Below are 15,978 nucleotides of genomic sequence, written 5' to 3'. Positions count from 1 at the left end.
GGGTGGCTGTTTTGTTTTAGAAACCAAGTAGCACTCACTTTGTGCTGTAGAGGCTAAATGAGGGGAAAATACACACCAGGCAGATGTGCAACAGATTTCTGTCTTTATTAGACAAAAGTTGTTGTGTGACAAAAGTTACATAAAGAGTGACAAGAACACATAATGCCAGTTATTTACATAAAATGCCAAACAATGACACAAGATGCATCACTTTTACTATTAATACTCTCCGCCCCCTAAACCTCACATCTCGGCAACTTTATCATTGAAGATTCCGTTGGTTTGTTTATGTGCGCTTGAACAAAGTATACCGCTGTAAATTGTAGGAGTATACCGCCTCCTTTAATTTCTTGGTCATGCCGGACGAGATTAATGTACAGCGCCTTTCGGAATTACGATATTTTCGCCAGCACTTGGAGGTAGCATGAAGCATTACACAGCGTAGTGCATGCAGCTACACTACATGAATACTTGATAGTTAGGCAGTTAGCCGTTAACGTTTTTCATGAACCAAACAGTGGAATAACTGAAAAGATAGCTAGATTTGGCAAACTCGAGGATAGCGGGAGGGAATGACAAACACAACGGCCACCACTTGGTGTCCAAAAACAAGAAGAAAAAAACAGTCATACTCAGGGAAGCAAACCCCGGAACTTGAAACGCTAGCAAACTAGCTAACATTAGCTAGCTTTTTGTTGACAGTGTGCTTGCTGTCAGATCCGAACCTGACGTTAATCTAAAGGAACTGTGCTTTCGGAGTTGTAGCTCTGACGTTCAGCTACCAGCCTGTTAGACGTCTCGTTGGACCGAGATTGTAGAAGTTTCCTCAACTTTTAACCACTTGTAGCTCTGAAGAATGGCTTCAAGAGGAGTTTTTCGGGTTCTCCGATGAATCCAAATTTGAGCCCTATGAACGCTGGGCATGCTGCGGGCATGAGGATACCAGGAATGCCGCAGCCGCCGGCGGGATTCCCCCGGACCATGAACAGCGCTCCCCAGTACCACCAGGTTGGTTTGCTGCTTACATTGCCTTTACCACAAATAACGAGCTAAATATGATCACTTTTGGTGACGAACGGAAAGTCAGACTACTTGGTTGAAGTTGCATTCTGCTGTGGTGACTGGCTTCCTTACCTTGGGCTGCTCAGCCCTGTTTAAGTAAGTTGGACTAAATGCAGTCATACATTTGGTGGTATGCAAAAGCGCCCAGTTGGAGGCAATTAAATAAGAGAGAAATAGAGTGAGAGCTATCAAAAAAAAAAGAAGAGAGCGCAATCTCATAGCTCACTATTCTTGAAATGTCAGGGTGTGAACAATACTTCCGCATTTGAAAAAGATTTGTAGTTTCTGTGGTCCTAACTTAAATAAATTTTTTGGTGGCTGTTATAGTAGTGATGGATGATTATATACCATCAGTCTCTGGGTTTGTTAATACTGCTACTAATTCGTAGTAACACATAACTATATATCTGTGCATGTGCGTGTGTGATAGAGAATCACGTGGCTGCCCCTAGCCTCCTGTCAGTTTTCTGGAAAACAATAGTTTGTAATTTTAAAACCACCATCTGTCACAAACAAAGCAGCCTGCATATATTATCTTAGTTTTTGCCACCATCTGCAGCTTCACATTATCTGTTGCTAACTTGCACTTTTAAAGATCCCAATAAAGGCCATATGGATGCAGAGATTTGCTTCTATTTTATCAGAGAGAGCAGGCCAAGTTCGGCAGCAGCACATTTAGAGACAGAAAATGAAAATATTTCATCATAAATTAGTCAGAAAAAGTGAGAAAGAAAAAGGGGAGAGTAGTGAGATACAGAGAGTGAAAATACGCTGGCACAAAGAAGAAATTGGCATAGCACAAATCTTGTAAATTCTCATTAATCTGTTTCTAAACGTATTGATTGTGATGTTAATTTAATGAGTAATTGTGAAGTTTGTTATGCAAATAAGAAATGTGCTATCAATGCATCCTTTATCCTATACCCACCAAACATCCTATATCAATTGGATACAAGAATCAATCAGTCATGTCAGTATTACTTTTATTTTGTCATGTTGTTTATCTGCTTCCAGAATTAATTCCCTTCCATTGATTTGATGTTGTCATCAATCAAAAATCATAACCTCAGCTCCCCTCGCCTTCTCTAGCGCCCAGGAATGCCACCCACCAGGGGAGGGGGCCCCATGGCGGTGATGGGGTCAATGGGGGGCCAACTGCCTGGGCCCTCTTATGGTGGTGGGAACATGCCCATACGTTCAGCCATGGGGCCCCTGACCATGGACGCCTCAAGGAAGCGGTTCCTTCATCAGCAGCAACAACAGCAGCAGCAGCAGCAGCAGCAGCAAGGGGCACTGGGAGGCCTGAGACGCGGGTAAACGATGGATTTGTGTGTGTGAGAGAGAGAGAGAGAGAAAGAGACCAATGCGGATAAGTGTCTTGATGGAATTCACGTTTCCGTTCCATTCATGCAACTTTTGTATCTTATCAGATAACTTAGAGATAAAATAACCACAATTTCCGACATAGCTAACACAGGCTACTAAACCAAATGACCCTCTGCCCCTGCTTAAACTCAAATATATTCCCTCTTTATTTACATATTAAATTAGTTACTCTTACTTACTCTTAGCATTACTTTTAGCAATACGTAAAGGCTATGCTTGCCCTAATTGCTAACAGCAAGAGCTTTGTTGTTAGAATTATTGAAGTGGTTTTGTGGCAACGCCACTCTGCATCCAGGATGCAGTCTGCAGGCTGTTTGTCGAGCTGCTGTACAGTGAAAAGCACAGATCAGATCACACAAGTGTCCTAAACACGAGATAGGAGCATCTCATGACTGGCCCTTAATGCCCTCAAAGCAGGAAAGACTAGTGGGTATTTTTGGCTTCAAAATGCTCAGTGACGCCACTTGCTCATAAATCTGGCGAGCCATGATGCAAAGCAGTACTTACAGTTTCATCCACAACCAGTCTCTTGTCTTCTGAGGTTTATCTCATATCAATGATATATTCAGTATGGGAGGATTAGGGAGCCACAGGCCTGAAAGTGACTTTTTAAGTTCTCATGAAAGTGCTTGGGAATTAAATTTACTCATAATGAGAGAGAACTGTGTAATTTAATTAGAGGAAAAGAGCTTTTATTAAGTCAGTAGTGATAAGTGGGAGCCTGAGGTTGTCAGCCTGAGGAGTTAATGAAGACATACCAGTGGCCAAGATTTTGAAAGCACAATATGAGGTTTTCACAAGTAATTGATAATCAAATGAAAGGTCTTTCCTTTCATCTTCCTTGTGTCCATGGAGGATAAATTTGTTGTGAAGGTCTTTTTATGCAGCCTTTGCAGCTGTGCAGGTTGAAAATAGTAGGATCAGTTGAAAGAAAATATGAAAATGTTTGTTCAGAAACAGTGAGACCTATTTTACAAGTGACTGAACAAAATTAAAACAGATGATGAAACTTTTTAAAGGACAGTATGCTACATAAGTTTGTGGTTGATTAAAAAAATACTTTATAAACTGAAACTTTAGAGATAGTGAATGGTGAGTCTCAGGTAATGTCTTTCCAAAATGGACATGTAATGCTTTGGAAATTAACTCCTCATATTGTCTTTCCTGTATCTTTTAGGGCAAAAAGACGCAAGATGGCTGACAAAGTTCTCCCACAGAGGGTAAGACAACTTTGACCCCTTGAATCACATTTTATATGGATCCATCCTCCATTTTTATTGTGGTTGGCCGTAGTCCCTTGATACTGAAGTCGCACTGTTGGCTTTTTAGATCCGAGACCTGGTCCCAGAGTCCCAGGCCTACATGGACCTCTTGGCCTTTGAGAGGAAACTGGATCAGACCATCGCCCGTAAACGCATGGAGATCCAGGAGGCCATCAAGAAGCCCATTACGGTATTGCTCCATAACATAAGTGAATTGTCAGCTTTTGAGATAATGAAGGGGATATTTTGAGATAACGTTCAGGCTTTGTGTAGAGCTGCGCCATCGCAACTTTTTGTGGGCTTGTGCACATGCAAGGGAAGAGAAAACATTAAATTGTTGTCTTGGATGTATAATTTATGAGTCAATTGTTTTGTTGAATTGTTGTTGAATCTGATTCATGGTGTGATTCATGGTGTCCATGGTCACTTTTTTCTCTGAGAAACAGTTTTCAATGGAATTCCTGATTATGTCTAGTTTTTGATGTGTGCCCACATCCTGCATCCCACAGCAAAAGCGCAAGCTTAGGATCTACATCTCCAACACGTACACTCCCGGCAAGCCTGAGGGTGAGGAGGCGGAGAAGGTGTCCTCCTGGGAGCTGAGGGTGGAGGGCAAACTTCTGGAGGATGTAAGTGAATAACACAATCCCTACATCTGAGTCTTCTTTCACTGTTCCGCATTGGTCCCAGCATTGTCTGACTCTAAGTATTTCAGGCTCTGTTATTGTGTTTCTCAAAAAAATTCAGAGTCACTCAGCCCTGGTTGGCCTGTGTCCTTGGCTCACACCACGCAACCAGATGTGTGTTTACCCCCACCCCCTCTAACACACATGCACACACACACACACACACACACACACACACACACACACACACGCACGCACATCTCATGTTCCCTTTTTGAAACAAGGAATTGAAACCACTGGCCGTTACGTGCCATGAGCTGACATGTATCCCCTCCCTCCATCAACTCAAACTCATTGTGTCAGTTGGGGCCACATGAAAAAGGAGGATTTTTTTCCTTTTCTTTTTTCCCCCTCTGCCTCAGTGGTTTAGGCATGCGTAGGAGTATTGGAGGGAGGAACAGAAAGAGAAAGGGTTGTGAGGGAAGGGGTGAGAGGGGGCATGTTGCGCAAACACTCACTTTGGCAGGGCTGGGGAGAGGGTGGGGGGTGCAACAGCTTTTGCTAGTTCTCCACAGCTTCGTGCCTCCCCAGCCTCAGCCGCCCCCTATGTGGTCAGAGCCAAAACAATGCAGCTGTACAGACCGACACAGCATAATAATAAAACTTAATTCACAGTCTTGTTCATCTCTGTTTTCACACTCTCTTATGCAATTTCTATTCCTAGCCTGGTAAGCAGAAGAGGAAGTTCTCATCTTTCTTCAAGAGCCTGGTAATTGAGCTTGACAAGGAGCTTTATGGACCTGACAACCACTTAGTAGAGGTATGACTTTACTTCTGAAAGCATTTGATACAACCACATCCGTGCACTTGAAATACATGGACACAAAAAAGTTGATTGCTATTTGTTCACCAACCCCAGTCCGTTTTTCAACTCTGGTCAAAAAACAGAATTCAGCTGGAATCATTCAAATTTTGGAACAAATCCTTTCGGAGCCTGTTAGACAGTGCAATGGGATTGTTAAGAGCCCTTAAAGAACCTCAAAGATGTCCTACAGGGGTTATATACAGTCCAACAACATTGCGCGAGTTGAATTTTCAACTCTTGGAAAGGATCAAACAGGTGTATTCCAAAATCTGTTTGATTCCAACAAAGTTCTTTCGTATTTTAGTAATAATACCATAGGATCTTTTTTTGTTGGACTCCAAATGGTTGTTTTGACCTTGTTAAGTGACCAACATATTCAACTGTCAACATGACGGAGTGATTACTTCTCTGTTGAGTATCTCACACACAACAAACAGCAATGGTAATAGCAGTTAGTCATGGCAACAGATCTGCAATGATAGCACCGTCTGGTGATACTGGCACCCAACCAATATCATCAATATCAATATCACTAATGTCATCATTGCAGTTTTTGCTTGTGTCTACCTACAATGACTTTTCCCTAATCATTCATTAGATGGTGAAGATTAATTTTAGATTTCAGATTAATTTTTAACCCTTTACATATTTTTTTTTTTCTGTCAGTGGCACAGAATGCCCACCACCCAGGAGACGGACGGCTTCCAGGTCAAAAGGCCCGGCGACGTGAACGTCAAATGCACCCTACTGCTCATGCTTGATCACCAGGTATGTGAGCATGCACACACCATTTACTCAGTTATCATCTTGCAAATAACATTTGCGTGCCTGCCTGGGTAGTATGACTTTATCAACCCTTTTGCAATATAAGGAAGTAGAGACCATAGATCCCCAAGGGCTTAAATCTGCCAATTGATGGACACTTCCATTCAAAATACTTCATAGTACCATGAGCGCATACTTTTTTGCTTTGGGATGCTCCACTGGGAATCAAATCAGTAATGTTAGCTGCATTATTGCAATATAGTACCTATTGGGCTACCCAGAATCATTCTTTACGTGTATGCTCCCTACCAACCTCCTACCCTTCCCACCTTCCTCCTCCCATTAACTCTGCCTGTCATTGCCTCGCTCTTTTTCAGCCCCCTCAGTACAAACTGGACCCACGGTTGGCGCGTCTGCTGGGTGTGCACACCCAGACGCGAGCCAGCATCATGCAGGCCCTGTGGCTCTACATCAAGAACAACAAGCTGCAAGATAGCCATGAGAAGGAGTACATCAACTGCAACCGCTACTTCAGACAGGTAGGGGAACAGCCCAAAAAATCCCTCGCCCCCACTAGATCCATATTCACCACTTTAATAAGCTTACATTTCCCAATGATACTTTCACTATTGCTCACTATTTCACTATTTATGTCAAATGTGACCATAAAGGAGATGAGCTGATATATGCATTCTTTTATATTGACTTTGTCGTAGTTTATTGCTTGTGACAAGATAATCTGATACAAAATTTGCCTTCAGTGTGTCCAGCTCACTCTGTTTTCTTACCTAATGTTGTGCAGATTTTTGGCTGTCCTCGCATGAGGTTCTCTGAGATCCCCATGAAACTGGCGGGCCTGCTTCAGCACCCCGACCCCATCATCATCAATCACATCATTAGGTAGGGGCGTATGTGTCACATGCTTCTCTGTGTGTATGTGCACGCATGTATGTGTGTGTTTGCGCGCGTGCCTGTTTGCCTGTGTGCGTGCATGCTGTATGGGGTTGGGTTTTGTCAGGATCTCAGTAATTATTCTCAAATACTGAAAGGGAAATTCCACCAAGTTTTTACTTATGACCTTTCATTTTCAAGTAAAATGCAATTGTATAAAATCATCGAATCACATTAGCTGAAATGGTTTGAAATGGTTGATGATTTTGTTATAGAAAACACCACATTTTTTGTGTTCAGTGAAATAGTTGTAAATATATAGTATATATAATACTTTCTTAAGCTATTGCTTCAACTACATTCACACTATAATTTTAAAGAATAGTCAACAGCTCAGAATCCATATAGCCATACACACACATGCATGACAAGACATTTCAGTAATAGCCTTCAATCTGTAGTAGGTCTTTGTCACCATAACACCCTGAGAGCTAAATTTGAGGTATACATTTCAAGGAGACCTCTATCTCTTACTTAACTCACCATTCACTCTCCATAGTGCAGTTATACGCAATATAATAACAGAAATGGATCATTTACTCATAGCTCACTTATCCCTATAGATTCTTGTAAACTGTCCACAATTACAGAATGGGTTATCAATACTCAACCCTAGTGCTACACGTGTCTACTCTTAACAGTCTGCAGTCTAAATCACTCATCCTCCCTATTGTAATCCTTATTATAATCTGACTTTTGAATTCTGTCTCCCCGTCTTTACCTTGTGTTCTCTCTATAAGCAGTGTGGACCCCACCGATCAGAAGAAGACGGCGTGCTACGACATCGACGTGGAGGTGGACGACCCGCTGAAGGGCCAGATGAACAGCTTCCTGTCCTCCACAACCAACCAGCAGGAGATTGCTGCTCTGGAGATGAAGGTATGGGCTGATTGTCGATTACTTAGATCTCGGTAGGTTTGGTCTTTGTAAAGTTCTTTGAGACATGCTTTTGTGATGTAGGGCTATATAAATAAACTTGATTTGACACATTGCCTAGGAAACTGATCACTCGTTGTTTTCTGTCTCCCCTCCAGATCCATGAGACGATTGAGTCCATCAACCAGCTGAAGACCCAGAGAGACTTCATGCTGAGCTTCAGCAACAATCCACAGGACTTCATCCAGGACTGGCTGAAGTCCCAATGCAGAGATCTGAAGGTAAACCAGAATCGTTGCCTGACATGCGATATTTCAAATAAATAAAACTGTTTTGTATGGAAATGTCTCAAGATAATCAGTAACTTCAGTAATGTTCCCAATTGTTTTATACTTTAATGCAAGTAAAAATCTTTACTTTAATGTTTCCCATACAATGTTAATATTTGGGCGGCCCGTCCTGGTAAGTTAACAGCCGGCCAAGTAAATTTTTGTCTCAGATTCATTTTGGGTGCTGTGATGCATGAAGCTGGTGCTTCTGGCCGATGTAGTTTTCAATCAAGATTTAATGCTGCCAACCGCCGAAAGCGTGTCAGTGAATTACAATGAAGATAATTCTCTGGATCTATGATGCAGCACATCTGTGCTCCTTTGTTGTGGTGTGTCAGTGCTGACTCAAACTGAATGGAGAGACAAATGTAACCTCAAAAATCAGATGGATGTATGTCAGCTAAAGTTGACATAAGATTATACTAGATGGAGAGGTTTTACTGCCTGGAAAAACTATGAGTTACTGGGCTTGCTAAATGAAACGTCAATAACAAGTCGTCAATAATCCCCCCCCCCCCCCCCCCCCCACTTTGTAATGAAACAGTTTCTATCTTCTTCTTTTCTTTTTCTTATCTTCTTTTCTTCTTCGGTATAGTTATGAAATGGTGGTTCGGTTCCACATGTGCCCAGTTATAACACGTCTCCATGTTGTATTACTTTTTTACCAGTTGATGACAGATGTGGCAGGGAACCCGGAGGAGGAGAGGAGGACCGAGTTCTACCAAGCGGCCTGGGTACCAGAGGCAGTGGGCAAATACGTTTACACCAAGGTAGGCAAACACAGAGTGCAGATCGACCAATGTACTGCTGAAGAATGTATATGTTTGATCAGTAACAGATGTTTTAATTGTAAGGCCTCAGTTAATTATTATTTACTGTATTTTTTGAGACATTTTTTGTTTTTTTTGTCCATATACATACACTACCAGTCAAATTTTGGACACACCTGATTGAATGTACTATGATTTTCATGATCTTAAAGCCATTTTTATCTAAAGGCTTATGCTTTTTGTTCTTAGACAAATATAAATAGTGAAGTTGATGTATGAATTTCTTTCCAAAGCCTTTGCCTTTCCATCAAGGCAAAGGGCGGCTACTATAAAGAATCTAAAATATAAGATAGTTTTGGTTTGTTTGATTTCATTACTATTATTCTAAAATGTGAAAAATAGTAAAAATAAGGAAAATTGTGTGTGTCCAAACTTTTGACTGGTAGTGTATACATTGTTATTGCTTTTAAAGAAGTTATTTTGCAGTAACACTACCCCCTTCTTTGTTTCAGGTACAGCAGAGAAGACAGGAGTTGGAGCAGGTGTTGGGCATCCGACTCACCTGAAGACATAATATATGTGTATATCAGTATCCCAGCCAAGGCAAAAAATGGTTCAGTTTTAGTCCTCACACATATCAAAATCTTCCATTTGAAATTAGCTTGAAAAACAAGAAGCTAATGTTGCAGCTGAAGTGTTCTCCGCGTCACGAAGTCATCCTCACAGACATGATGTGATACCAGCTTCTAAGCACAGTAAATGGCCTTTATTCTCGTCCCAGAGTATATGGGACCAAGTTGATGATTTACATGGTTTTAATAATACTTTTGCCTTTCAATGTTTGCCATTTTGAACTGCTAGCTGGTTCAAATAATCTTTGCCTTGATTTACAATATGTTCATATTTGTTTTATGGTACAGTTTTGAAGCATTGGTGCTTTCAAGGTGTTTTTTGCCATAAGTTGTGTGCCACTTTGAAAGGGTTTGTTTTACCCTAATATTTGAAAGCCATAACCTTTTAGACAGGAACAGTGACATCTGGTAACAATTGTGAGGCATGGTAGAAATTAAGAGTTTCAGTCCAAAATGCTACATATCCATGTTGGGGAAATTCTCTTTAATATTTCAAAAACATTCAGATATTTCAAAAATATTTCAGATTCTATTCAAAAACATAACCACGTTGTTAGTTGTAAGTCTTGAGGTTCTTCATTACTTAAATAGTAACCCATAAAGTGCTTTACTTTCATGCCAACAATAATTTTACAAGTGTACATGCAATTTTTTTCAAATGGTGGATGACTCATTTGGAATGAAACTCTTCTAATATTATGCAAGAAACCAGGACTTTCAGGAAAGCTTTGTTCTGGGAAATGATGTTTTGGGAGTTCCTCATGAGTCCACTCAGTCCAGCTGTTGTAATTCAGCAGAGTTTTTGTACTTCTTGAATGTTTACATGCTGTTTTAATTTGTTGTTTGGGTGTTTCATTGTCTTAATGCCAAGAGAGGGAATTGTGGCCGGCTATGTGGGTCAGAGGGGGTCTCCCTGGAAACAATACATTTGATTCAAACCTCCTAAGAAAGTTAGATACAAGTTTAATAAAATAGGAATGCAGATAGTAGTATGTCAACTAAACAATGCACCAAATGGTTTAGTGCAGTTTATAATTTCATTCATGTTCATTTTAGCTTACATTTACATTTAAATGCTGTTTTGGCGGGGTTTTACTTGAGGGATTTCTCCAAATGTCTTTGAACATTCCATAATAACAGACACGTCACTGTGCCAAAACTCCTTGTGAAAGAGGCACTTTTGAGATTTTGAGAAATGTTGCTGTTTATTATTGTTTTTTTTCTACCGCATCTTTGTAAAATATTTGCATGTTATGTATCATCAATCAAAAGCCTTTATCTTTTTATACATTTGGAGTATTTTGTACAATAAATATACTTGCAAATGATCATGATGTTCACGTTTTTTTTTTTTTTTTATCAGAATATGCAGCCTGTTTCAAAAGTAAGTATACATTTTGTATACATTATTAATAGGCACTGTATTATTAAATATTTTTCCTTTTTCCAGGTACACTTGAGATCATGGCTGGAAATCTGACAACAGTTTTTTATTATTATTATTATTATTATTATTAATAAAAAATGATTAACTACTTTTGAAACAGTATTTTCACAAGCAACACTTAAAATAATGAATTAGGCTAACACATTATTTTGACAGCTGTATGTGTTATGCCATCTATATAAGCTGTCACACTTATTACATTGACCTAATATGTGCAGCACTCTGATGCGGCCTACAGTAACGGGCTGAGGTCATGCCGTGAATGTTCATGTTCAGGCTGGCTGAGAAGCTCAAATGCCTCTGGAGAATAGGAGTGTCTCAACAGGTATGGCTGGTCCTACCTGTCCTAGTCAAAGAGTTTATAATACCTGTTTACCGCTCTAAAAAATAACGGCTAAAGTAAATACATTCCTTGGGGTTGCAGCTCAGAGTTTGCAGGCCTGTGTCTCAGCTTGTAACAGGATACTGGTCAATGAAAGTAGGGAGCCATGTGTCTAAAGGTATAGTAAACACGGATTAAAAAAAATATTCTTAGAGTCATTATGACAATACATGCAATACAATTTGATGACCATTTAATGTTTATAGAGAGCCAGAACAGCAATAATTCAAATACTTTAACTACTGAAGTCAGTACTGTGGCTTTAGTATTAGTTCATTTGACTGTTTAGGATAGAAAAAAAAACAGTGTGTATTTACCAACCAGGACTATAGGTGGCAGTGGGTGCATTCATTTCAGAAAAAATCCTCCTGAAGAAGAGTCTGTCGGAAGTCAGCGCTTAGTCCAACGGATGCTGAAATTTCAAGATGGAGGTGGACGGGATGGACCATGTAAGCGATTTTTCTGCACTTTTGTTGACTTTACTGATATATTTTCCACGAAACATTACCTCAGTACTTCGAATCGAATCGTTTATGGGAATGATTTGTGAGATAAAACGTTGGTGCGACTCTGCCGAAAGTACTGAAATGACAGATCATTCATAACAATGAATGCTCAGTCAGTATGCTGCCGGTTTGCTGTCTCATTGTAGCTAGCTAAAGAGACAGCTAACATTAGCTGGCCAGCTGAACTTCACTGTCAAATATGTAGCTACTTTGCGTGTTTAGTAGCGTTATGCCAGCGATAGTCGTCGTTATTATTTTAACATTTAGAACACGCGTAATTTGCTAAATTGGCTGGAATACAATTAACATTAGCCTTAATTCAAGCTAATAGCTTTGTCACCCAGCTAACCAGTATCAGTCTAACAGTTAGCTCCCGAGTTAGCAGTTTTGATGAAAGTGGATGTTAGCGTATTTGCTAGCTAGTAAGCAAGCTACATATGGAGTGACAGCTAATTTTAACTCAATTATCAGTCGCCGTGATAGGCATTGCTTGAAACTATTGCCAGTCAGAGTTCACAGTAATTCAATAAAGGTCTTTAATGCTAATGTAAGAAGATTTTCAAAAGTTTATTTTAATGTTAGACAGCGACTTCAATTAGATGACATTAGAATTATTAATTGCTCTTTTAGAGAGTGTTGTTTTTCATGAAGTTTGATGCTTTGTCTATTGACAGATGGAAATGGGGGACAGTAAAGGTGGCTCAGGTCTCCGGCAATACTACCTGTCTAAAATAGAAGAGTTACAGGTAAGAGAACAAGATGATAATGTAACCGTTAAACTGTTGATCTGACTCCGCATCATTCCCTCTTGCCTGTCTCACTGCAACCACTGTTTTCTCTCCAGCTGACAGTTAATGAAAAGAGCCAGAATCTCAGACGTCTGCAGGCGCAGAGGAATGAACTCAATGCTAAAGGTATGCTTCATTCATGTAATAATAACCTTTAACAAAGTGTGATTTCACTTTATCAAATGAAGCTCCGTAGAGACTGGGCTGTGAATACTTAAGTCCAGCTTTTGCTCTGTTCCTAGTGCGTCTACTTCGTGAGGAGCTGCAGTTACTACAGGAGCAGGGATCCTATGTAGGAGAAGTGGTTAGGGTCATGGACAAAAAGAAAGTGCTGGTCAAGGTATGCTGTATACTAGGATGCTTACTTACTGTTAAATACTTTGCAGAACACTTAAAATTGACCACTAGCTGACAGTTTAAACTAACTTCTCTCCTCATAATTTTCAGGTTCATCCCGAAGGAAAATTTGTTGTGGATGTGGACAAGAACATTGACATCAATGATGTAAGTGCTGTAGTTTTTTTTGTTGTTGATTTAATGACTGTTCAAATGCTTAGTTTTCCCGTTATGGTTTTTATGTTGATGTAGGGATAAGCAGAACAATTGTATAGCAATTCATTATCCCAGATGCCATTTAATTTGTCACAGCAGCAACACACACTTGAGACAGAATAAACAACATAACCAAATGCTACAATGAAGTTACAAAAACAATAAACATGCTATATTTGCTCCCTTGCACAATCACCCAATAAGATAACATAAGGAATAGATTGATAATATAAAGTAAGGAATTCTTGTAGGTAAAGATTATATTATGAGTTTCAGAATAGATTCATATCATCCCCCTATTGTCACTCTCTGACCAGGTGACTCCAAATTGCCGTGTGGCTCTGCGCAATGACAGCTACACCCTGCACAAGATCCTGCCCAACAAGGTAGACCCTCTGGTGTCCCTGATGATGGTGGAGAAGGTGCCAGACTCCACCTATGAGATGATTGGTGGCCTGGACAAGCAGATCAAGGAGATCAAGGAAGTGATTGAGCTGCCTGTCAAGCACCCAGAGCTCTTTGAAGCTTTGGGCATTGCACAGCCCAAGGTGGGTGATCGACAACAGAACTAATGATTGAAGCAAAAGAGCTGTTACCCCATGATTGTTGTAATAGTCACTTCTGTCAGAGAAATTTCTCTTTTCACTTGCCCCCTGGTCTCCCTAATCCCTTTGCCCCCCTGCTGTCTGTGTATGAATTCTCCAGTGTGTAGATGGTAGTGATCTCTGTTTTGCTCTGTGTGTCCGCAGGGTGTGCTGCTGTACGGCCCCCCAGGCACAGGGAAGACCCTGCTGGCTAGAGCTGTGGCTCACCACACTGACTGCACCTTCATCAGGGTGTCTGGCTCCGAGCTGGTCCAGAAGTTCATTGGAGAGGGTGAGCTCCAAGTGGCATTTCTGCTGTCTCTTTTTTTTATGATGCATTTGAATTCATCTCCATTCTAGATTCATTTTTTATGGTTGTATGACCATGATTCCTCTCTCTTTTGTCCCAGGCGCCCGCATGGTGCGTGAGCTGTTCGTCATGGCCAGGGAGCACGCTCCCTCCATCATCTTCATGGACGAGATCGACTCCATCGGCTCGTCTCGCCTGGAGGGCGGCTCAGGAGGAGACAGCGAGGTGCAGAGGACGATGCTGGAGCTGCTCAATCAGCTGGACGGCTTTGAGGCCACCAAGAACATCAAGGTAACACACACAGACAGGAGTTGAAGATTAATTTTACTTGGTGTTGTTTGATTACAGGAAACTCCTTTCACGTCTTTAAAGATCTATGAATATAACTACACTGTGTACCTTGGTTTGCATTCCAGTATATAGTGATCTAAGCAGATATTTATTACACATATTTTAATGTGGTTTGCAAAGGGCAACCCCTGCCCCAATTATTGGTTCTACTTATTCTACATGTATGTGTACATAATCACTGGCAGATTCCCCAGGTAGTCTATGATACTGAAGATGCTTAAGCAAGTTGAACATAAAAACTATTCTACAGCTACTGCAGTGTGTTCTGTGTTCTTGAATAATCAGTTGACTAAAATATTCTGTCTCTCTCTTTCTCTCCCTTCAAGGTCATCATGGCCACCAACCGTATCGACATCCTGGACTCGGCTCTGCTCAGGCCAGGCAGGATCGACAGGAAGATTGAGTTTCCCCCTCCCAATGAGGAGGTAGTTACTGTCCCCAAATTTGCGCTAAGCACTGCTCAGTTTCCTTGCAGCCTTCAAGATCGTTGTTTATTCATGTATTGTTTATGCCAGTTCAATAGAAAAGTTACAAATTTCCTTACAAAGTTTAGTTATTGTGGCACTCTGGCTTTTTGGATTTTGTTGGATTCAACTTTGAGCTCATTTTTCCACCGCTAGGCCCGTTTGGACATCCTGAAGATCCACTCCAGGAAGATGAACCTGACACGCGGCATTAACCTGAGGAAGATTGCCGAGCTGATGCCTGGAGCCTCGGGTGCTGAGGTTAAGGTGCGAGGCTAGGGTATTAGTTAAAATGATCCCACTGCATGGTACCAATTAGGTAGTAAGTACACAGCAGGCCTTTCTTTTCACCTTGTTACCTTCTGTGTGTGTTGTCAGGGTGTTTGCACAGAGTCAGGGATGTACGCTCTGAGAGAGAGGAGAGTTCACGTCACCCAGGAGGATTTCGAGATGGCTGTGGCAAAGGTTAGTATGACCATTAGTTCTCTAGCCTGTCCAGGCTCTGTATCCAGGCACTTCTAGTATATGGGCTTCCAGTTGGCTCAGCGGTTTCTTCCATAGCTTTTCTAAACCAATGGCTCTGTTTCCACCCACCTACATAATTCTGAAAAACACTTAACCATTTGGCTTAGCTCCACATCACACCTTTCTATATTTAGAATACATAATCTTCACTCCCCACCCATTGTGCAGTAATGTATAGTTTCAATCTTATTGTAGTTTGATAATGAACATTTCTACTACTATTTTCCCATAACCTTTTTCCTTGTTATCTTCATCAGGTGATGCAGAAAGACAGCGAGAAGAACATGTCCATCAAGAAGCTCTGGAAGTAAAAAGCCTTGTGTTTTCTTGCACACAATGCGGACACACCCCTGCGAACACACATATGTATATTTTTCTTCTTTTGTTTATGGTTGGTTTGTAATTGTTGCATAAAAGTCATTCTAAAGTAAATGGTTTCTCCAAATTATATTGGATGCGTGGTGACAATTTTTTTCAAGTACCTTCAAATAGCAAAATGACAGCACCAGCAGATAGAAGAGAAATTCAAAATGTGAACATTTCTC

The 15,978-nt window shown here is 40.8% G+C and overlaps 2 protein-coding genes across 3 annotated transcripts; both read left to right on the top strand.

Annotated features, from left to right (window-relative positions):
• The first annotated feature begins 444 nt into the window (after positions 1 to 444).
• Positions 445 to 10,845, top strand: smarcd2 (SWI/SNF related BAF chromatin remodeling complex subunit D2). 2 transcript variants are annotated; one of them, XM_071527689.1, is made up of 13 exons: positions 445 to 1,008; positions 2,152 to 2,375; positions 3,626 to 3,668; positions 3,778 to 3,900; positions 4,220 to 4,339; positions 5,061 to 5,156; positions 5,868 to 5,969; positions 6,344 to 6,505; positions 6,769 to 6,866; positions 7,661 to 7,796; positions 7,952 to 8,074; positions 8,791 to 8,892; positions 9,405 to 10,845. In XM_071527689.1, the coding sequence occupies exons 1-13, from the start codon at positions 889 to 891 to the stop codon at positions 9,456 to 9,458; spliced, it is 1,503 nt and encodes a 500-aa protein (XP_071383790.1). In that variant the 5' UTR covers positions 445 to 888; the 3' UTR covers positions 9,459 to 10,845. The 2 variants fall into 2 exon arrangements, with proteins under 2 accessions (XP_071383790.1, XP_071383789.1); XM_071527688.1 differs by having other exon boundaries at positions 7,658 to 7,796.
• Positions 10,846 to 11,746: 901 nt separating this feature from the next.
• On the top strand, positions 11,747 to 15,883 carry psmc5 (proteasome 26S subunit, ATPase 5). Its single transcript, XM_071527686.1, has 12 exons — positions 11,747 to 11,802; positions 12,534 to 12,605; positions 12,704 to 12,773; positions 12,890 to 12,987; positions 13,095 to 13,151; positions 13,517 to 13,747; positions 13,949 to 14,075; positions 14,194 to 14,384; positions 14,771 to 14,869; positions 15,065 to 15,175; positions 15,287 to 15,373; positions 15,691 to 15,883. The coding sequence occupies exons 1-12, from the start codon at positions 11,779 to 11,781 to the stop codon at positions 15,742 to 15,744; spliced, it is 1,221 nt and encodes a 406-aa protein (XP_071383787.1). The 5' UTR covers positions 11,747 to 11,778; the 3' UTR covers positions 15,745 to 15,883.
• Positions 15,884 to 15,978: the final 95 nt, after the last annotated feature.

Source organism: Centroberyx affinis, unplaced genomic scaffold, assembly GCF_046629955.1.
Source record: "Centroberyx affinis isolate AG114_WGS23_722 - 3 ecotype Tasmania unplaced genomic scaffold, CSIRO-AGI_Caff_v1 ptg001571l_1, whole genome shotgun sequence".
Lineage (NCBI taxonomy): Eukaryota > Metazoa > Chordata > Actinopteri > Beryciformes > Berycidae > Centroberyx > Centroberyx affinis.
Note: the sequence above shows the minus strand (reverse complement) of the source record. Positions and strands in the feature narration are given on the sequence as shown.